Genomic DNA, 22,344 nt, shown 5'->3' with positions numbered 1-22,344 from the left:
GGGTCCCGGCATTAGGAAGGTTGAGAACCACTGGTACAGTCTAGTAGGGGAGACAAACAGTGAAAGAAGAAAAATATAGCAGATGTTTGGGGACAAAGACCAAGGGAAAGAATGAAGCAGGCGAAGGGGGTTGAAGGATCTGACCTTTGAGTAAAGACCTAAAGGATTTGAGGGAAGGAACCACGTGAGTCTCTGGGGGAAAGAGCATTCCAGGGGTGAGCACAGCAGAGGCAAAGGCCCCGGTGTGTTTGGGGAACCTGGAGGAGGCCAGTGTGGTTGCAGCTGAGTAAATGGGGAGAATGGAGAAGATAGGGGCAGGGCGTGCAGGGCCCTGCTGGCTGCTGGGAGGACTTGAGCTTTCTTCTGGGGGAAATGAGAGCCAAGGGAAGGCAGTGGCTACTTCCACGCGCATTAAGTGATACTTTTCTTTTTGCTTATTTGTCTTATTCCAGCCTTGCTCTTGTTTCATCAGATCTTGGGTTTCTTATCAGCCCCCTTGCCTGAGTGGTAGCAGAAGATGAGGAGTGCGGAATTCTCCTGGGGTCAGGACATGGAGGAGAACGCTTGGGGGAGAAAGAAAAGCCCCCACCACTTCTTTTGGGATGACTCAAAGCCACAATTACCTGGGCTCCTCCTGGCCCTGAAATAGATGCAAGGCAGCTCTTGCCAAACTTCAGTGTGCACACAGATCCCCCGAAGCTCTTGCTAAAATGCAGCTACTGACTCAGCGGGTCGGCCTGGGGTCTGAGGCTCTGCATCTCAGTGGGAGCTGCTGGTGCTGCTGGTCCTTGGACCACAAGGATCTGAGGTTGATGGTGCACCGTCCCTTATGGGCATTGGCAGGATGCATGGGTGCATGGAGGGAGAGGGAGATGACATTTGATAGCCAGTGTGGCTGTGTCTGTCAAGAACTAAAAAAAAAAACAGAAACAAGGGAGGAAGAGGCAACCTCGTTCCATTTGCCGGGCGTGCTGACTAAGGCTTCATCACTGTACCCAGCAAGCTCCGGGTCTGAAAGCCAGGCGATACTGTGCACCTGAAGCCCTGATAATGCAGCCCATCAAAGTGCTGCTTGCTGCCGGCCTTCTGGGACGCTTCCTGGAACCTCAGCTTGAATCTGATGCAAAGGAAGGCACATCCCAGCTGTTTGGGGGCAGGAGGCCAGGGGGCCAGAGGAGTGAGAAGGAAGCTTAATGCAGAAGTAAGCAGGGAGCTGGTTGGCAGGGAAGGGAAGCAAAATCATCAGATTCAAATCATGATTTCAGAAGCCTCGGTAAGGGGAGGCCAGGCAAGGGCCTGGCGTTGCTTCTCTGTGTACAAATATTGTCTCTTATTTTCCGGGCTGCAGGGTGAGGCAGAATGGAGTATTTGTGCAACAGAGCCCAGCTTTGTTCTCTGTGCTCCTAATGACTGTCAGCTCGGAGGCAGGAAGCCAATCAGAGACGATCGTCGGCAAGGCTGGCTTTTGTTGGCTCCCCAAATTGCCCTGAGTCTCAGATTTGCTTTTCAGAGTGTGCATGGAGTGCAACTCAGCTGTTTTCGGCTGGAGGCAAAGGCTGGAGCTGGTGACAAAGAAGGCCTGGCTTTCCTGACTTATGTAGACGTTTACTCCCAGGTTTTCTGTTGCAGACTCAGTTTTCCCACCTGGAAAGTGGGTTTATGCCCCAACTCCTCCAGCCTGTAAGACCCCTTGGTTTTGTGGAGCTTCCAAAATGCTGAGCCTAACTCTAGAGCTGAAGAGGAGACTGAAAGCAGTTAAGTTTCCGAGGGAGAAAGCTGGGAGGAGGACAGCGGCTAAGCATGGCCAAGTTCACCAGGACCCGCTCTTTGATCCTTTTGAACAATAGTGGATTTCAGTGTTCCCCGGTGACACTTGGCAGTGTCTGGAGATCACTTTTAGTTGTTGTAAGCTTTTTATAACTTGGGAGGAGAGGGTGCTACTGGCAACCAGTGGGAAGTCAGGGATGCTGCTCAACATCCAGTGCACTTGGCAGTGTCTGGAGATCACTTTTAGTTGTTGTAACTTTTAATTGTTATAACTGGGGAGGAGAGGGTGCTACTGGCAACCAGTGGGAAGCCAGGGTTGCTGCTCAACATCCAGTGCCCAGGACGCCCCCACCCTAGAGAATGATCCGGCCCCGATGTCAGTAGTGTTGAGGTTGGGCAGCTCAGCTCCAGAGTAAGCAATACCTTATGCTTTCTCCCCCTAATGCCCCTTTCTCCAAACCTAAACCTTCTTCTCAGGGTCTGCCAGGTCCGTGTAGCAAGGCTGCGGGACCAGGGGTGCTTCTGCAGGTCCGACAGGGGGCCAGGGGACATTCTCACTCACCACCCGATCAAGCCCCAATATGAACTGAACAGGACAGACCTTCCCCAAGTAAACTCCACCCAGTGGGTCTCTCTGGGGATCTTGTTAACCACAGGAGAGTTCCCAGGATACAGGGAGGAGTTGGCCTGGAGGGAGACTGGATGCCGCCTCTGCACGTAGCTGTTGGTTACCTTTTCACTTTCCTGATAATGCCCTGTGATGCACAAAAGCTTTAAATTTCGATCAAGTCCAATTTATCGATTTTTTTTCTTTCGTTGCTCATGCTTTTGGTGTCATATCTGACCACCGTATTTTATTTATTTTTATTTATTTTTGTTAATCCTCATCTGAGGATATTTTTTCCATTTTTTTTTTAGAGAAAGAATGTGTAGAAGGGAGGGAGGGAGAGAAACATCCATGTGAGAGAGACACATGGGTTGGTTGCCTCCTGCACACGTTTCCACGGGCTGGGAATCGAACCTGCAACCCAGGTATGTGTCCTTGACTGAGAATCAAACCCGAGACCTTTTGGTTCAAGGACCTATGCTCTAACCACTGAGAAACACTAGCCAGCGCTGATCACCGTATTTTAAATTGCAACCCAGAATTGTGACCTTCCTTGCTTTTTCTTTTTGTAGCATTCACCATCTTCTAATGTACTGTATAATGTGGTTATCTCACTTACTTGCTTCTCCTCACTTCTCTGTCTTACTCTCCAGTGTCCCTAGTGCCCATAATAGGGCCTAGCACATAGTAGGTGCTGAATTTCATATTTGTCCAATAAATGTTAGCGGTGAGATGGAAGAAGAATATTCACATTTTCCTTAAAAAGTCATCTGCCTGGTTTTTAGGGCAGAGGAATTACTCTGTATGAGACTATAATGGTGGATACATGTCCAAACCCATGAACTGTTCAGCACCAACAGTGAACCCTAGCATCAACTGTGGACTTTGAGTTACTATGATATGTCAGTGTAGGTTCATCAGTTGTAACAAATGTACCACTTTGGCAGGGGGAGAGGGGATATGGTAGTAGGAGAGGCTGTGCATGTGGGGAAAAAGGGGGTTATGGGAAGTCTCTGTACCTTCTGCTCAGTTTTGCTGTGAACCTAAACAGCTGGAAAGCTTTTCCTTAATTCTCTGATACTCCCTTTGAATATATGATTTTAGCCACCATCATAGCAAACTGCATCGTCCTCGCCCTGGAGCAACACTTACCTGACGATGACAAGACCCCCATGTCTGAACGGCTGGTGAGTGATGTCTCTCCTCTGCTTTTGGGCAAACTGATGGGGTGGTGGGAGCAGAGGCCGCTCTGGGTCTTGGAGCCAAGAGCTGGATTGTGTACCGCCCCCCCCCACCTGGGGAAGCATAAATATCACGAACACCAATAATCTGGGACGAGAGATGCCTTCACTGTCCATCGCTCACCCTTGCCCCCGACAAGACCTGGTGTCAACCAGGTGGGGTTGGGTGAGAGTGGTCACACATTGTTCATGAAAATGTCACATTCAAACCCAAATTCTTGTGAAAAATTTGGTCCATACACCAAAATACAGAGAACAGTTAAATGAACACACACACACACACACACACACACACACGCACACACACCCCATGAACCCATCATCCAGATCCAACAGTTGTCAAGATGTTGCTTCATGTGTATTTTCTGTCCTTTTTTTATTTTCGTGGTTTGTCTCAACCAACATTTCTTTTTCTTTCTTTTTTTAAAATAATTTTTATTGATTTTTTACAGAGAGGAAGGGAGAGGGATAGAGAGTTAGAAACATCGATGAGAGAGAAACATCGATCAGCTGCCTCCTGCACACTCCCCACTGGAGATGTGCCCGCAACCAAGGTATATGCCCTTGACCGGAATCGAACCCGGGACCCTTGAGTCCACAGGCCGACGCTCTATCCATTGAGCCAAACCGGCCAGGGCGACCAACATTTCTTAAGGCAAATCCCAGACAACATGTCAGTTTGTGGTCGGATACCTAAGTTTGCATTGCTAAAAAGACGGGTGTTTCTTGCATCACCACAGCTTTATATTCACGCCCAACACAAGTAACAGTGGTTCCTTGGGGTCATCTAAGACCCAGTCAGTAATCACATTTCTGTGATTGTCTCAGAAATGGCATTTCACAATTGATTTGTTTGAACCAAGATCCGAGCATGGTCTAGATTTTGTTAGGTCACTTAAGACTTTTAATTTAGAGTAATATGTTCTCTCCTGTCATTGCCTTATTGCAGAAACCAGTCCAGATGCCCTAAGGAGTGCCCCACATTCTGATTTTTGCCTGGTGGCTTATTTATGATGTCATTTAGCTGTTTCTCCATCCCCTGTGCTTCCTATACATGGATGTCAGCTCCGGAGGACATTCAGAGTCCTCATTCAAACTCGGCAGAGCTGAAAACTAGCATTAAGATCCTTCTTGACCCACCCCCACCCCCCAGCTCCTTGCTCCCCTCCTGGCATCCTGACAATACAATGGAGGAGACTTCTCTCCTTTCTGTCACTTTTAGAAGCAGTTGTATTAGCTCCAGGGTAGAGAGGGAGTAGTAAGAATCCTAATGGTTCCTAATTCATACAGTATTGATGGTCTCAGGACTTTGAAATTTTAACAGTTATGCATTATAATGTGTATTCCAAAAAGATAGAACCAGTCTAGCAAAATTATAATTTCAAGACCTTTTTTGTTTTTGCTAAGTGAAGAGAGTCAATTGAGAGAAGAGTAAACAAATAGTAGTGCCATGGCAAACTGATATACAAAAAAATGAAGCTTGAGAAACGTTATCATAACAGATGGGAAAATGTCCGTGTAGGGACTCTGACAGAGTGGAGCTTATAGCTTCATTTCAACTATAGACCATCAGCTGGAAACTAGAGCTGGCAGGAGGTCCAGCTAGAGGTTGGGGGAGGGGGTGGGCAGAGGCACTGGCCATTTGCCAGTGAGCGCAGAAGTATTATTCCAATATTTTAGCAACCTGAACATCTGTTCTGGTGCATACCAGCTGAGAGCCATCAGAAATGTCAGATTTGGGGGTGAGGTCAGTGCACGGGGTCCAACCGCAAAGGCCTTGAGTGATGTGTGTGACGAGTCAATAGGCTAAGCCAGCGCTTTTCTGGTAGAGTTTTCTGTGGTGATGGAAACGTTCTCCATCTGCACTTTCTAATATGGAAACCACTGGAACGGTAGCTAGTGTGACTGCGAAACTGAACCTTCCATTTTATTTCATTCAAATTCATTTAAATTTATTTAAATGTAAGCAGCTAATGTAACCAGTGGCTGCTGTATTAGACAGCGCAGGTCCAAACAGTTCTCCTTGGCCAAGTGGTGTGTGAAGTTGACCAAAAGGAAAGAGGGAGGGTGCCTTCCCCTGTGTCTGTTTCTCTTGCAAAAAGCCTTCGGGCCAGAGAACACTAGGAAGGATGTGGTTGGGGCCGGGAGCCTGGAGTGTTGCAAGAGATGAGGGGAGGTGGGGACAGATCTCCAGGTGGGCTGGCTCCCTGATCGTGCCACCCTCTGCCTGGCAAAGACCTGATCTTACCCTTTCTCCCTTCCAGGATGACACAGAACCGTACTTCATTGGAATTTTTTGTTTCGAGGCTGGCATTAAAATCATCGCCCTTGGGTTTGCCTTCCACAAAGGCTCTTACTTGAGGAATGGTTGGAACGTGATGGACTTCGTGGTGGTGCTAACGGGGTAAGCGGAGCGTGCTCTGTTCCTTAGCGTTATCTTGAATTCCAAGGACTTTGGAAGTGTAGCAGCTGGTGGGGTCCAGGCTAGGCTCGAGGAGGCCGAGCCTCCATGTTCTCCTGCCTTCCTTCACCCCACCTCCAAATCTCGGCTACATATTACAGCGGATGCTTTCTGTTACAATTAGAATAATAGCTTATTAGAGTCAACTGCTTCCAAAGTGCTTTATGTGCGTCCTCTCATTTAATCCTCACAACAACCCAATGAATTAGGAAATATTAATATCCCCATGTGACCACTGAGGAGTCGGAAGCACAGAGAGGAACTTGTCTGAGAGCACCCAGCTAGTAAGTGATGGAACGGGGATTTGAAGCTGAGGTTATGTGATCACAGAAGTCATGTTTTTAACTCTTGTGCATGCATGGTCCTTTTGCTTTGCTTGGAGATGTCTTGCCCCTAATTTAAATTGGTTAATGTTTGTCGAGGACTTTGGGGTGCAAGAGGTAGTGGTAGGACTCTGGAAAGGACCCGTTTAGATAAGGTGCAGTCACTGCCTTCGGGAAGTCTTCAGATCTGTATACAAGGAACTATAGTTGAAAGGTGGATGTGTATACACTTTCCATCAAGGACCCTCTATAACAAAAAATCCAAAACTAGGTAATGACAAACACAACCAAAGTTTATTTCTCTATCATTTTAAGTTCAAAATAGCTGTTCCTCATTGGCAGGCTTCTCTCCTCCGAACAGTGGTTGAGGAGCCCGGGCCTAATAATGGTTCCTCATGTTAACCCACACCTTCCAAGAACTCTGTGCTTATCTGCATCAAACCACAGAAGAGAAATGAGCATGGAAGGTGATACTTGGGAGGTTTATGAGCTCGGCTGGGACCTGGCACATACTCTAGTCATATGCCATCACTACAAGGGAAGCTGGGAAATTCGAGACCGTGCATAGAGAGGAAGGCAGAAGGCAAATAGATTTGGTGAAGGGCCAGCCACCCTCTGTCCCAGACCTCAAAGCCCTTTATCAGATCCCAGTAAGGACATTACCATTTTGTGTTGATTCTGCCTCCTCTGCCCACCCACTCCCCTCCCTCAAGCTAAGCCTGGCTCTTCTCTTCCAAGACCCTCTTTGTTGGGAGGCCTTCCTTATAGTTCTCCTCTGTGGGGTCGCAGTCCTCCGTGGGTTCCTATTTCTCTTCTAGGCTCTGTTGCTGCTCTAGGTCCTGTCTCTCTTGGCAGATGCCATGGGTCTTAGCACTCATACTGTGTTGGCTAGGCTCTCGCTATTCACGTTTTGAGAACATATGTTGCTGAAAGCAATGTTGCTTCTCACAGTAGGAGCTGTGTCATATGGGGCTGTTTCAGTAGAGGCGGTCAGAGGGGAGAAGTCTGTTTGGAGGACTGAGGGATAGCTCTAGCAGGTGGGGTTTCCTAAGGGACCGCTGTTGGCTGTGCCCAAGTCCTGTGGCTTGAGACCTTAGCAGGTTCCAGGGACATGTCATGGCAGTGGGCACTTTCCTCTTCACTTGCTAGAAAACTCATCTGTGAAATGGCCCCATGGCTGACTTTGTTATTGTTGTTAAAAAATGTATAATAAAAATAATCAGACATTCAAAAAAAGTAGAGGATAATAGAACAAATATCTGTGTATGCAAATATTCATTCAGTGAATATTTAGTGTGCATCTACTATGCGCCAGGCTCTGAGACACAGCAGTGAACAAGATAGACAAATGTCTCTCCTCTTGTGGAACTGATACTCTAGTGGTGAAGAAAGACAAAATGAATGAATGAATGAGATATCTAGTGTATAGATGCTGGTGAAGGCTACAGAGATATAATAAATCGGAGAAGGAGTGGGATGTATTATGGGCAGGAGAGCTAGAAGCCAGGAAAGATTTCATTGGGAGGGTGATATTTTAATGAAAATCTGAAGGAGGTGAGTGAATGAGCCATGAGGACAGCTGAAGGAGGAGAATGCCAGGCAAAGAAAACAGTAGGTGCAAAGGCCCTGAGGCTGCACTGTGTTTGATGAACAGTGGAGGCCAGGGTGGCTGGAGCAGAGTGATGGAGGGAGAATAGAGGTGAGGGCAGGGAGGCGATGGAGCAACCTACCATCAAAATGAACCTTTCTAGTACAGTTTAAGTCCCTGTGCTCCTTTTTTGGACCCCATTCCTTTCTCTTTCCCATCTAAAGGCAGTTTCCTGAATTTTGCTTATTTCCATTTATGCATTTACAGTTTTATTATATAAATATATAAGAAATACATACATATGGTACTGTTTTGCATGCTCTACATTTCTCTATAAATGTTTTCTTCTACAACCTGCCTCTTGCACTTAGCATGAGATTACTCTGATTGACAAGATAAATCTTAGTATACTTAGTATTCTGCAGCATGAACATTCTACCAGGTATTTATCCATTGGGGTTGTTTCCAGCTTTGGGCTATTTTGAACCAAGCTGTCTCCTCATTCTTGCGAGTGGATTTCTCTAGGGCATATACCCAGGAGTGGAATTGCTGAGTCGTGTACCATACACATCCTCAGCTTCACTAGATATTGCCAAATTGCTCTGCAAAGTGGTTGTGCCAATTTATGCTCCCTGGGGGCTGGCTTTTGCTGGCAGGGGCTGGCTTGACCTTGCTGGCAGGAAGGAGCCTTAAAATACCCTGTTTTTTCGCCCTGGCCGGGTGGCTCAGTTAGTTGGAGCATCATCCTGTACACCAAAAAGGTTGTGGGTTCAATTCCCAGTCAAGGCACATACCTAGGTTGTGGATTCGATCGATGTTTCTCTCATACATCGATGTTTTGCTTTCTCTCTCTCTTCCCCCCCTTCCTCTCTCTTTAAAAATCAAGAAACTTATCCTTGGGTGATGATTTAAAAAAATACACCCTGGTTTTTTTTTAATAGCATGGTTCTTGAAACACCAAGGAAGCTCATATACTGTTGAGCATATAGCAAGTCTCACTAGGTGATCAGTACGTTGAAAGGTGGCCATTCGATGGGGCAGTTTGCCAGTTGGATGTTTGTATCTGCTCCTTGATTACAACAAGGTGGTCTTTTTTTTCTAATTTTATGACACTGATGAGCCTCTAGAGGAGAAATTATTCATCTGAGGCAAATAGATTCTGAGGATAGAAGCTCATCGTGGTATCCATGAAGCCTTTAAAATTGCATGCAAATTCTTCTGGTTTTTAGTTTTCATTAGTTCTCAGGGGATCCTGGTCTTAAAACCACAAAGAGTTACTGTTGTAGGTTTCTATTCCTTTCTTCTTCTATTACCCTTCTTTCTTTTTCCTGCATTTTTTCCTCTTGCTTGTGTTGCTCTTATGTCTTCAGTAATCAACCACCCTTCCTTATTGCCTGGTGGTTTTATCTCCTTCAAATTCAGGCACAGAGCTCACATTTCATTACTTCAAATTTCAAGGGGCTACTTAGTCTCCTGTTGGGTTATAAGCTAGGAACAGGGAGATGAGACTAAAAGCGCTGCAGACCTGGCCTTCTGCTCAGTGTCACTGGGGGGGAAATGTAGTAAACGCTGAACTCCATGTTCCGGGGGGAGGGGACTCGAGTGTATTAATTTGACATTGAGACAAAGATGATTTTTAAGAGCACTTTCTGATTAACTCATTGTCTTCTCACATTTCTGAGTAAACCATAGTATTAAAACACCCATTTTTTTCTTCATGGATTACCAAGGTTTTTGCCTTTTCTTGTGTAAAGTTTGGTGAGAAAGATCTTACCCATGGATTTTTTTGTTTGTTCTGTATAGCTCAAGGCCTCAGAGAAAGTCTAACTGTAATTTAATCAAATTCCTTTAAAGTGGACTTCCATTGTATTTGAAGGACTGAATCAAACTGAAAATGTGTAAGAGGAATATTTCAGATGCTTGGCTATACTTCTGAGATAACAGCTTTTACTGTAATGCTCAAATATAGAAAACATCTGAGGGGTCAAATACAATTGTGCAAGTTAAGAAAAGAGACTGAACATTGCCAGGGTAGGGATGAAGACAGTTGTTTTCGTATTCTCGGGCTTAGCAGCATACATGCTTGGTAAAATAGATGGTTGCTAAGCTGGGAAGTGGTAATACTTCTGACCATCAGAGTGTCCTGGGAAATTCACTAAGCTGTTTAAGGAGATGGGGACCATTGCACTGATAAGAGATAGTCAAACATTCCACTGTGACAGAAAAAAATATGGGCGAAAGAGACTTCCAGAAATGGGGGAATCGACAGAGCGCAGTGGTTAAGACCTGGGCTTCAGAGTCAGAGGGCTCTCTGCCAGTGGTAAACTTGAGCATGTGAGCTAATATCTCTGAGCCTTGGTTTTCTCTCCTGGAAAAAGGGGAATGATGATAGTGTCCACCTCCTTAGGCTGTGGTAGGGATTAGAGGAGGCAGTATATGTGGCAAATGCTATGAGTGCTCCATAAATGGAAGTTGGTGATCTGAAGGGGAAGTTAAAACAAATTCCTTTGGAGGCGTATGGTTGATGCTGCAGGTACTCCATTCCATATTCATCCAGCTCACACAGCTGTGGTTTGTAGTTCTCGTGCAAGCTAACCTCTTTGCACCTCCAACGCTCTCATCTTTGTGCATTGCTGTTGGAGGGTCTTCCACAGCATGGCAGGTGCTTGTTCAGACCACATGGCAGATGTTGAACACCCCCAGGAACAGTCCTTAACCAAAGAGCAAGGCTTCCCCATTGCTCAGTAGAAAACTCAGAGGTGTGTTCTACAACTTCTCAAAGGGTCCTCTGCATGATAGAATCCCAGTTGCTCACAGTGAAACTCAGTCATCCATGCACCCTTTATCAACTTCCAGTTCATTCCTTATAATTCTGTGGATCACCTCCCTCAAGTCTTTGTCTTGCATCTGCTCTCCGAGGTTTCCAAATGAACCCAAGGAGCAATAGATGGAAAGCCTAGTGCCGTGGTTGGCAAACTGCGGCTCGTGAGCCACATGCGGCTCTTTGGCCCCTTGAGTGTGGCTCTTCCCAAGCCTTAGGAGTACCCTAATTAAGTTAATAACAATGTACCTACCTATATAGTTTAAGTTTAAAAAATTTGGCTCTCAAAAGAAATTTCAATCATTGTACTGTTGGTATTTGGCTCTGTTGACTAATGAGTTTGCCGACCACTGGTAGTGGATTTGATGTTTCAGCACCATGGACAGCACTCGGCACACTTTATCGTATGAAGGTGTCCTCCTTTCTCCCTCTGAGCTTCATCCCTCCCCCTAACTGAGGTGAGGGGGAGGGGGTACTTAGCAGGGGCCAGATGGCTAGGTGACGTTTTTTGTGTGGCTGGAGAAGACCTTGCTGTTCCTCTCTCCACAGGTTTAGGGGCTGATTGAGGTGTTGTCCTCTTGAATTGCTATGACAAACTCCAGCCGGCCTCCAGAGAGGCATGTGGCCACTGCCTCTACATTTCGCAGGGTAATGACTCCCTCTTTTCTCACCAGGGCCGGGAGGTGGCTGCCTGGTGGGCAGAGGAAATCTCAGTGGAGCAGGAAGCAAGTGGGTACCTGGGGCCAAGGCAGAGGCTGCCAAGCGAGACACACTGTGCTTTGCTTTGTGCAGGGAGGAGCTACGGGCGCTGAAGATGGTGTGTGTGGTAGAGCTGTCCAGGGAGGACAGGGGCCTAACCTTACTTTCAGTGGGGTTGTATCGCAGAGTGCTAAAGCTGAGCTTTAGGGGAGAGGGGAGTCTTAGGAAAATGGAAACCCCTCTTTTTCTTGACTTCTCTGGCTATATTGAGCCCCTTGATGATCTCATCCAACCTCAACGGTTTAAATACCTTCTAACGCTAACATTTTCCAAACTTAACATTTCCAGCCTGGAGTTCTCTCAGAGTCCTCACTTAGAGAGGAATTCGCTGGCATTTCACAATCTAGATTGTCCAAAACGGAACTCCTGAGCATCTTCCTAATATTCCTTCTTCCTGTCTTCCCATGTCATTGGATGGCAGCTCCAGCCCTCAGGGGATCCTGGTCAAAAATCCTGACACCTCCTCTCTCACACACACCCCATGACCAATCTTTCTGCAAATTCTATAGGTTCTGTCTTTAACATACACTCGGGATCTCACTGAGTCTCCCAACTCCATCATCATCTCTCGGCTGGGTTGTTGAAGCAGCCTCTGTTCATGTGTCTCTGCCTCTACCCTCCCCCTCCCCCCATAGCCTGTTATCAACACAAGCAGCCAGAAGGATCCTTTTAACACATAAATTAGATCAAATCACTTTCCTGCTCACATCTCTCCCGTGGTTCCCATCTCACTCAGTGCAGAAGCCAAAGTCCTCACCATGGCCCACAAGGACCTGCGCGATCTGCCCCCATCTCCTCCCGCCCTCTTCACCCCTTACCCTCCTCCTTGCTCACTCCGAGGCTGAAGCTGCACTGGGCTTCTCCCTATACCATGAACTCCTCAGGCGAGTTTCCACCTCAGGGCCTTTGCACTTGCAGTTCCCTCTGCCTGGTATGCTCTTCTCCCAAATACTTGCTCATCTTCAAAACTTTACTCCAATGTTCCCTGGCCCCTTACCTATGATTTTAATACTCTCCCAACACTTTCTGTTCTCTTTCTTCTATTTAGATTTTTTCCCCATCTTCTGACAAACTAGATTATTTCACTTATTCATTTCTTTGCCTGTTCCTTCCACTAGGTCAGCTCCATGAGGGCAGGGATTTGGTCTCTTCCGCTCATGATTATATTCCCCAATGTCTAAAATAGTGCCTGGCACACTACTGTGCTCAATAAATGTTTTTGACTGACTGAATGAATCGGTGGTACCTGTGACTTATCAATATCGAGGGCAGGTTTACTATAAAATAAACTGCTTCTCAAGGCCGACAGACCCCTAGGGGCCTGAGGACCCATGGCTGTCAGTCGGTGTAGATGAGACGGTGCTGTTGGGCCTGTGACCTAACCATTGCATGTACTGTGGTTAGAAGATGCCTGCCTGGGGTTGTGATGCCACCCCAGGGGTTATGGTGTGTCTTATGTCTTACAGCTCTGAATGCTGACTTTGGGAGTCAGCTGTGTTAGCTATTGGCATTAATAAGGTGGCACAGATTTGTAGGTTTGTGTGGAGGAGGGAGTGTCTGAGCCGGGGGTGGGGGTGGGGGGTGTTCCCGGGCCCGCTGCGTGTGATTGTGCAGGTTGCCCATTTAACCAGGCACTGGAGCATATTTTCTAAGCCTGTGATTCACTTATTTGTTAAACCTTCTTTGGAAACATCAGAGGCTCACGAGCTTCAAATGCGTTACTCCCGAGAGTCCCTTCAGCCCTAGGAAGCTTTGATTTTAGAAGTCAACGTTCTGTTTGCTTTGTTTTGTGGAGGGTTTTTTGTTTGTTTTTGAGAAGGGGGTTGTACTGAAGAGGCACGGGGCATGGTGGTTTGTTTTCACTCTTCACAGGCACATCGGAAGGCCACCCACAGAATTTCAGGACACAGAACTCTGGCATCGGGGACAGGAGGGAAACCTCAGCCTCGAAAGCCCTGCTCTGGCCACTGAAATGTGGTTGGTGCCGTTTCGCTTGCTTCGTGTTGGTATTCCAGGAATGTTAAATGGAATCATTATAAGATTGAGTGGACCGGAGGGATCAGGCGAGGAGGTCTTTGTGAACTACACTGGGGAGTTTAGATGGATAGGACATTTTTAAAGCCAACACTGGAAAGTGTGCAGCAAATATGACTTACCATAAAATCATTGGTATGTAGTTGGTACACAGACAAAAAGAAAAAGGAAGAGTGTGATAATTACAGCAGATTGTGAGGTCATTTCTACCTGCCTCGCCATTTAATGAGCTTGTTTCCAAGGAAAATGCATGAGATGTGTTCCTTATAGAACCCAGTTCAGTTAGGTGAGTTGGGAAGGCTTTCCTCTGCAAGTAACAGACGAGGCAGCTAGAAGGGGCTTTAGCATTAAGTAGAGGTTTGTGCCTTCTGACTTAGAATTCCACAAATCAGTGGACCAGAATTAGTTGAGTAGTTTAGTGATGTCCTTCCATCTTCCACGCCACCTTCTTTAGTGTGTTGGATTTTGACTTCATGCTTTGCCACCTCAAGTTTGCAAAATAGCTGCTACATCTCCACTTCTCACAGCCTCATCCATTACAGGAAAGTCATGGTGGGAAGAGAAAACTTGCATTGGAGGTATTTCTCTTTTGATCTAGAGAGAAAAATATTTCCCAGAAGTTCCCAACAGACTTCCTATTGGCTAGCTTCAGGGAAGACCAGAAACATGAGTATCGGCATTTTTGCCTTTTTATGGGAGGCTGGCTCTGCCTGTAGGTAAGCTGAGAGAGGGAAATGGCTATGGGAACAATTAGCAGTTTCTGTCACATGTGGCATACTATTCTCAACCTTTTATTTTTTATTGATTTCAGAGAGGAAAGGAGAGGGAGAGAGAGATAGAAACATCAGTGATGAGAGAGAATCATTGGTCGGCTGCCTCCTGCATGCCCCCGCAACCTGGGCATGTGCCCTGACCAAGAATCTAACCGTGACCTCCTGGTTCATAGGTTGATGCTCAATCACTGAGCCACACCAGCTGGGCTATTCTCAAGCTTTCATATCACATATTACTGTACACATTATACACGCTATTACTGTCCAGGCTTAAATACACAAAACAACATATACCGTGCTTTATGGATGATTTACGGGTTTTCAAGGATATCTTTGAGTTATATGCATTTTTTCCCTTGTGCTCTGACTTTAAAACCAGAACGTAACTCTCTCATAGCGTTACTTTGGAGATGTACCCAGATCCTGACTCGGCAACTCCAAAGATGTGTGACTTGGGGGCAAATAATTTAGTCTCCGTAGTGTAGTTCTTACGTTAAACTAGAGGCCCCGTGCACAACATTCATGCGCTGGGGGGGGTGGGAGGTCCTTCAGCCCGGCCTGTGCCCTCTCGCAGTCCAGGACCCCTCAGGGGATGACCACCGGTCGCTATAATGCACACTGACCACCAGGAGGCAGACGCTCAACACAGTCAACTTGCATATTAGCCTTTTATTATATAGGATTATTATATAGGATGAGGCTCATGTTAATACTTACCTCATTGGGTTGAGGTGAAGATGTAGAAATGGTGACAGCTTAACTGGAGAGACATCCACAAAGAGGTTGGTTAAGGTTGGAAAGAGACTGAGCCCTATAGGCATGATGGTGGGACAGACAGGATCCCAGAGTCAAGGAAGCACCTACCCTTGGGGACCAGCGGGTGGAAGAGGACCAGGGAAGGAAACAGGAGATGCCGCGGACAGGGAGTTAGGGAGGGAGGTAAGCCTCCTCGGCTCTGTCTATTGCAGTTGCGGCAGAAGAGAGAAGAAACCCCCTGGGGCTTTGAGGCTTTGTAACTCAGAAGGAAAGAGGGTTGTCCATAGGGAGTTGAGGAGGCATGGAACCTTGGTGGCAGAGGTCTAAGAAGAAAAGAACGCGGTAAGCCTGACGCTCCCCCATTTGGGAAGTTTGGCAAAGAAAGGAAGGAGGAAATATTTGGTAGTTTCTACCATGTGTGATGGGTTAGGTGGTTCCATTTGGGGAATTGCTTGACTTCCTGGGTCTTTTTCCCCTCCTTGACAAAAATTTTTCTCAGAAGGGTGAGATGGCGGGCATGTTTAGAAACACAAAGAAAATGGGCATCATGTATTTTGTGCCTCTCCATACATAAAATTCTGGTTCTGTCATACCAAGACATCTGGACCGAACTTCATGAAACATAGAGAATACATTTGGGGTGGATGTACTCTGGGAATATACAAGAAATTCACCTGTGACGCTCCCCTCTCCTGCAGAGGTAGGATATGATTCACCAGGGCAGCGGACATTGATACAGGACTGAGTGCTCTGTTCTTGGGAATGACGTGTCTGGTGTATTGTGCTTCCAGATATGGAACTACATTAACAGGTACTCAGGTAGAGCCTTCACGTTGCAACATTGCTCTGCAGCCCAGGACATGAGCTCTCTGGCTCTCTCAGCTTGCCCTGCATTTAGGCTGAGCTGCCAGCCCAGTGTCGGCAGCTCTAGACGAGAGGGCAGCCAGGATACACACGTGGAGTTTAGGACCGTGGGCTTTGGAATTTGAACAGATACAAAACCCAGCTCCACCGTTTCTAAGCTCTATAACCTTGAGTAAGTGACTGTACCTCCCCGAATCTTAGTTTCTCATCTGGAAACGGGGTAATAACATTCCCTCTCTTGTAGAGTTGTTTTAAAGTTTAATAAGTTAATGTTTGGCATGTGGTGGGTTAGATGAATGGATGGTATTTACCAATGCAAGGTCTTAAGAGAGAGCAAGGGATGTGGTGCTTCTTTGGGCCTCAGTTTCCTCATCTCTGAAATGGGAACAATAATTCTACCTCCTCAAAAGGTAGGATTCAATGAGTCAGAACCACTTAGAAACTGGCACAGAATACATGCTCACTGATATTAGCTATTATAAGACTAATAACTATAATTATAATGATGAAAATAATTATTACCACTTTTCCAGGCCCACTTCCAAAGACCAGTTAGTTAACTATAGACAACATTTGCTCTTCTTAGTTGGGGACCCAACATCCAATTTGGAAAGACTCCCGCCTTTGTGTGTCATACTGCTGGATTACAGGACCCCAAACTTAATCTCAGGTTGTAGGTTGTGGGGTGAGTGTCTCCCGCCCCCCACCCCTTGGCAGTTAGGGCATGTGATTGACACTCAACAGTCACATGCTTCCCCACCCAGGAATTTGAAAACAGAGTAAGTGACCCCCAGATGAAGGGATGGTTCTGGATTGCTTTGTGGCAGCCTGCTGCAGGGGGGCGGGGGGTGGGGGCGGTCAGTCTGGCTGCATTGCTCCTACCCATTTTCTGAGCCACCTCCTCTGGCCTCCTATGGATTAACTGAGCTTCCTAAAAGTCCCCTGTGTGCTAAAACAGCCAGACAGATTCTGATGTTTGCAACCCAGAATCCAAACTGACCCTTGACAAAGATTTGAGGGCCAATAGTTGGGCGATCCCAGGAAATGTAGACTGGTGAATAGGGGACGAATACAGGGAACAGAAGGCAGCCGGTAAAGGTCGAATTAGCTAGCAAACGAGTCAGTGCTCTGGGCAAGTAGCGCTTACTTAATCTCTCTGGTGAACTCAGGGGCTGAGTAGAACATGCCCCTCAGAGTTCGCCCTGCTAAGGAGTAAGATAGCTGGGGCAGGGAGTCCTCCCGGGCACTAGCTCGCTGGCTTTCCTGGCCGGCCCTGCGTTCAGGCTGAGCACACCTCTGTGGCCAGAACGTCGGAGATGTTGGTAGTGAGCAATGCGGGACACAGGCACAGCATGGCACGGTGTCAGCCTTGCGGTTACGCTTGCCTGAGTCTGCCGCGAGTTGTTGCTCAACTGCTTAGGTTCCTGATGAAGCCTTTTGAGAATCAGTTCATCTCTAGGCGTCAGCCATGAGAAGGAAATGAAGCTCATCCTGTTCTCCCCAAATAGGAAATGAGAACAGCTGCTCCGTAGGGAAGGGATGAATGAGAAGCAGCTGAAAGCCACACCCTGGACCTTCAGGGAATGTGGGCTCTGTTGATATTCCAGAGACAAAGAACTCTCCTTCCTGGCCGGGTGGGGAGGGAGGGGGCAGGTCATAGAATTTCTGTGCAGGAAATAGCCGGGATCAGAGCAAATTAAACGGCATAAATTTCTGAAGCTAAAAAGCCAAACAAGATTTATGTGGATTCTCGGACCTGGGGTTGGGGGTGAGTTAGCAGCATTTGTGATCATCTGTGACTGGCGATGATGAGTAGCATTTGTTCCAGAAAGGGAGGGGTGGGGAAACCAAGCTCTTCTCACTGTGAAGTGAGAATGGCATCGTCAGGGTAGCCTTCCCCTGAGTGTAGCACAGCAACCTGCATGTGTGTTCACGCCTGAAAAAGGAAGGAGAAATGTGGTTCCTAAAGTCTCACTGTGGAGTCTTGTGTGACCTGGAAATGGGGGAAATTTTGAAAGATGCATTAGGAGTGTATTCAGTGGCAAGAAACAAAATCCAACTCATGGTAGCTTAAACCAACAGTGCTTACTTATCTTTCTCATGTGACAAAGGCATTTTGGAGTAGGTACCAGTTGGCATTGGCTGGCATCTCTTTGATTCTTTTTGCCTCTACCTCACGGTTGCAAAATAGTTGCTGGAGTTCCTAGCATCATGTCCGCATTCAAAGCAGAAAGAAGCAGGGATGAGATGGCTCCATCCAGCTCTACCAACTTTTGTATCAGGCAAAGCAAAATCCTTCCCAGAAATCATCCATTGAGCGTCTACTCACGTCTCATGGACAGAAGCATGCCCCATGGCCATCTCTAGCTCCAAGAGAGCCTGGGAAAATACTTAATTTTTCTAACCATTCTAGAGACTGTTCTAACTTTTGATTTTATATATGATTGAGGGTGGGTTTAATGTCATAACATTTTATTTTAAAACTCTGTCTTGCCCAGCCAGTGTTGCTCAGTGGTTGAGCATCAACCTATGAACCAGGAGGTCACTGTTCAACTCCCGGCCAGGGCACATGCCTGGGTTGCAGGCTCGATCCCCAGTCGGGGGCGTGCAGGAGGCAGCCGATGGATGATTCTCTCTCATCGTTGATGTTTCTATCTCTCCCTCGTCCTTTCTCTCTGAGATACTATAACAATGTGTATTATTATAGTAATAGTGCCACATGACTAACAACCCAGAAACCTATTGGCTTAAAGTGAGAAGCATTTATTTAGCTCCTTCTGCAGGTTGGCGGTATAGGCGAAGCTCAGCTGGGTGCTTCATCTGGTCTCATTTGAGCTCTTCCATGCATCTGTGGTCAGCTATGGGATGTTGGGTGGCTCCTCTCTCTGGATGTTGGCTCTCTGTAGACTGGTTGGTCTAGGATGGCCTTGGCTGGGACCATGGTGCTCTGTTCCACGTGGTGTCTCATCCTCCAGCAGGCTACATTGGCTTGTTCACCTGGCGGAAGCAGGGTTCTAGAAGAAAGAAGTTTACAGGCCTCTGGAGGGCTAGCTTCAGGAACGGCACGCCCTCCCTGGCCACTGTTGACCAAAGCAAGCAATGAGGCCAGTTCAGATTCAGGGGTGAGACAAGAAACCCATCTCTTAGTGGGAGAAGCAATACATCACATTACAAAGGGTTTATATCCAAGAAGTTATTCATTGGGGTCACTGAGGCCCCAATTCCTGTCCCCAGCTGCGTTCTGGCCTGGCTTCTGTTAGCCAATGGTGCGACACCCTCCCCTTCCTTTTCATTCCTGACTCTTAGCAAGAAACAGGGATGATGACGTGTTACTATTACCGCATCATTCACAGTGAAAGGGGCAGAAAATGCCAGCGGAGGTTCTGCTGAGAGTTCAGGGCCCGTCACACAGCCACCTGGGAAATAAAAGTGGGGAAGATTGCACAGCCTCTTCAGATGCCTTCAGCTTTTATCAAACCCAGACTGGATATCTGAGCTCTGAGCCCTCACGGGCAGTTGGAGCAAAAGAACAGATTTCTTGCCAGCCACATTGACCCGTAGTTCACAGCCACGCAGCCTGACTCCACTGTCCACTGGGGCTTTTGATTTTGTTCTTTTTTTAAATGTCACCCGCTCCTGATCAGAGCTACATGGAAACCTTGTTTCAGTTCTATTGCCTCAGGGGAGAGAGGCCAGGCTGGTGGGTGTCTGATGGATAGCTTTTCTCCACCCTTCTCCCTCCCACCCCAACTCTTTCTTTTTGTTTGTCTTCTTTTTTAGCTACCCCTCTTCCCTCCTGCATTTCTGGGTTTGTGGAAATCCAGGCCATTGGGAGAAGTCAACCTCAGAGTAAGAAAATGAGCATTAGTTGAGCACCTGCTGTGTGCCAGGCCCTTTACGCACCTTATCACCTTCAAGCCTTCCCACGGCTCCATTAATATTGTCACAGATGAGGAAAACTAGACTTAGAGAGAAGTTACTTGTCAAAGTCACACAGGTAGGAAGTCTAGAGCCTGGATTTGGATGCAGATCTACCCCCACTGCAGAGTCGGGCTTCCTTCTGTTTACTGCCTCATTTTAGAAGGGGATCCCAGCTTCCTCTATCAAAAGCATCTGCTTGAGCCTGGATTTGGATGCAGATCTACCCCCACTGCAGAGCCGGGCTTCCTTCTGTTTACTGCCTCATTTTAGAGGGAAAGATAGAAAAGAGGATCCCAGCTTCCTCTCTCAGCAGCATCTGCTCATTCACCCCAGGACCTTTGCACATACTGTTGCCTGTGTCTGGAATATGCTCTCTCCTAGGTGAATGGCTAATTCTTACTCAGATGTGGTATTTAAAGTATTTAACATCCAAGGTGGCATGGGCACTGACTAATTAAAAAAGAGGCTCCCCCACAGAATAAGTGGCTTATTTTGCTTTGGAAGACCTGTTAGATATAGAATTCATATCTTTAAATATTAAAATTATAAGCTACATATTGAGATGCTTACACGCAGAAAGTTACATGGGAAGGATATCAGTTGGATGTTGTCTGTCTCACATTTACACAGTCATAAATAAATTCATTGACCAGAATAACAGGAAAACTATGAAAACCATCTAAATTAATTGAATTTCTCTCTTTTTGTCCCAAGGTTACATAGTTGAGTTTGTTGATGATAAATACCAGTTGGATGCGACTTCACTAAATGCACAGAACATGCATTGCTGAGTACAGTAGTCCCCCCTTGACCCATGGTTTCACTTTCCATGGTTTGAGTTACCATGGTCTGCTGCGGCCAAAAAATATTAAATGGAAAATTCCAGAAATAAACAATTCATAAGTTTTAAATTGCATGCCGTCTGAGTAACTCGATGAAGTCTCCCGCTGTCCCGCTCTGTCCTGCCCCGGACGTGAATCATCCCTTTGTCCATGGTGTCCAAGCTGTGGACGCTTCCTGTCCATTAGTCACTTAGTAGTTGCCTCAGTTATCAATAACTCTTATTTTTACTTAATAACGGCCCCAAAGCACAAGCGTAGTGATGGTAGCAACTTGGATATGCCAGAGAGAAACCATAAAGTGCTTCCTTTACGTGAAAAGATAAAAGTTCTCAACTTAATCAAAGAGGCCACATTCACATAACTTTCATCGCTGCATATTATTTTAATTGTTTTATTTTATTAGTTATTCTTGTCATGTCTTGCTGTGCCTAATTTATAAATTAAACTTTATCATAGGTAATTGTGTTTAGGAAAAAACATTGTATATATAGGGTTCAGTGCTATCCACAGTTTCAGCATTCATTGGGGGTCTCTGGCTGTATCCCCTGTAGATAATGGGGGAACTGCTTTTTTTATTGATTTCAGAGAGAAAGGGATAGGGAGAGAGAGATAGAAATATCAGTGATGAAAGGGAATCATTGATTGGCTGCCTCCTGCACACCCCCTACTGGGGATCAAGCTTGCAACCGGGGCATGTGCCCTGATGGGGAATTAAACCATGATCTCCTGGTTCATAGGTTGATGCTCAACCACTAAGCCACATCGGCGGGGCCTAAAATGTTTTTAATGAAAAAGGGAAGCACTTTAGCTTCATAATAATTACATGAACAACTTTAAAACTTCTAGAAGTTAATTTAGGAGAATATCTTTGAGAATAAAAAGAAAAGAAGCTCCCCTTTTGTGCCAGCATCATGGTGAGGTCTAGGGGTCTTAGAGGAGGACTGGGGTGCATTGGGTCACTCACAGGACCCAGGGAAGTACATTGTTTGCTGATATTATCTCTGTCCCCAGGAAGCCCTCCTGACCTCCCATCCCCGGGCTCACCATGAGGCCAGCTTAGGTCCCTCTTTATGGGCATGGGGTGGCAGCAGTGTAATCCCTCCCACCATTGTTTTCTGGGCCAATCGCCGATCTTCTTCTGGATGCAAAGACTGAACCCAGAGTCTAGTACACTAGAGAATGCAGCTCAATAAACATCTCTTGAATGAATAAATGGATGGATGGGTGGATAGATGGATAAATGAATGAATGAATTCATAGCTGGTGGTAGAGGGCACCATGCCTTGTGGTAGGTTTGCTGAGGGATAGACAGCAGGAAGCACGGGATATCCTTAACCCAGCCTTGTTGCCCTGAAGCAGGAGAGAAGCAGCAAAGAAAGCCCAGATGCAGGAGCAGCCAGAATCCCCTACCAATGTGGCCTCCCACTGGGGCTGGACCAGCCAAGAGGCATCCTGGGAGGCCTTGGGCACCAAGAGCATCGGGGCTTCGAGAACACAGGCCCTGGGCGAACAGCCCCTAATTTCCCATTCTCTAGTCCTTTCTAAAGCAGCGGTGGAGACTTGCATGTTTTTAAATTGTAGGTTCAG

General features: G+C 46.7%; 1 protein-coding gene across 1 annotated transcript in view; it reads left to right on the top strand.

The window, feature by feature from the left end:
- The window catches only part of CACNA1A (calcium channel, voltage-dependent, P/Q type, alpha 1A subunit), a 232,481-nt gene that overhangs the window by 31,950 nt on the left and 178,187 nt on the right, over window positions 1-22,344 (top strand). Inside the window, exons 2-3 of the mRNA XM_014529428.1 lie at window positions 3,456-3,561; window positions 5,880-6,019. Coding sequence (XP_014384914.1) covers window positions 3,456-3,561; window positions 5,880-6,019 — 246 coding nt within the window. The remainder of the gene's footprint in view (window positions 1-3,455; window positions 3,562-5,879; window positions 6,020-22,344) is intronic.

The sequence above is a fragment of the Myotis brandtii genome, unplaced genomic scaffold (assembly GCF_000412655.1).
Source record: "Myotis brandtii unplaced genomic scaffold, ASM41265v1 scaffold680, whole genome shotgun sequence".
Taxonomy (NCBI): Eukaryota; Metazoa; Chordata; class Mammalia; order Chiroptera; family Vespertilionidae; genus Myotis; species Myotis brandtii.
Note: the sequence above shows the minus strand (reverse complement) of the source record. Positions and strands in the feature narration are given on the sequence as shown.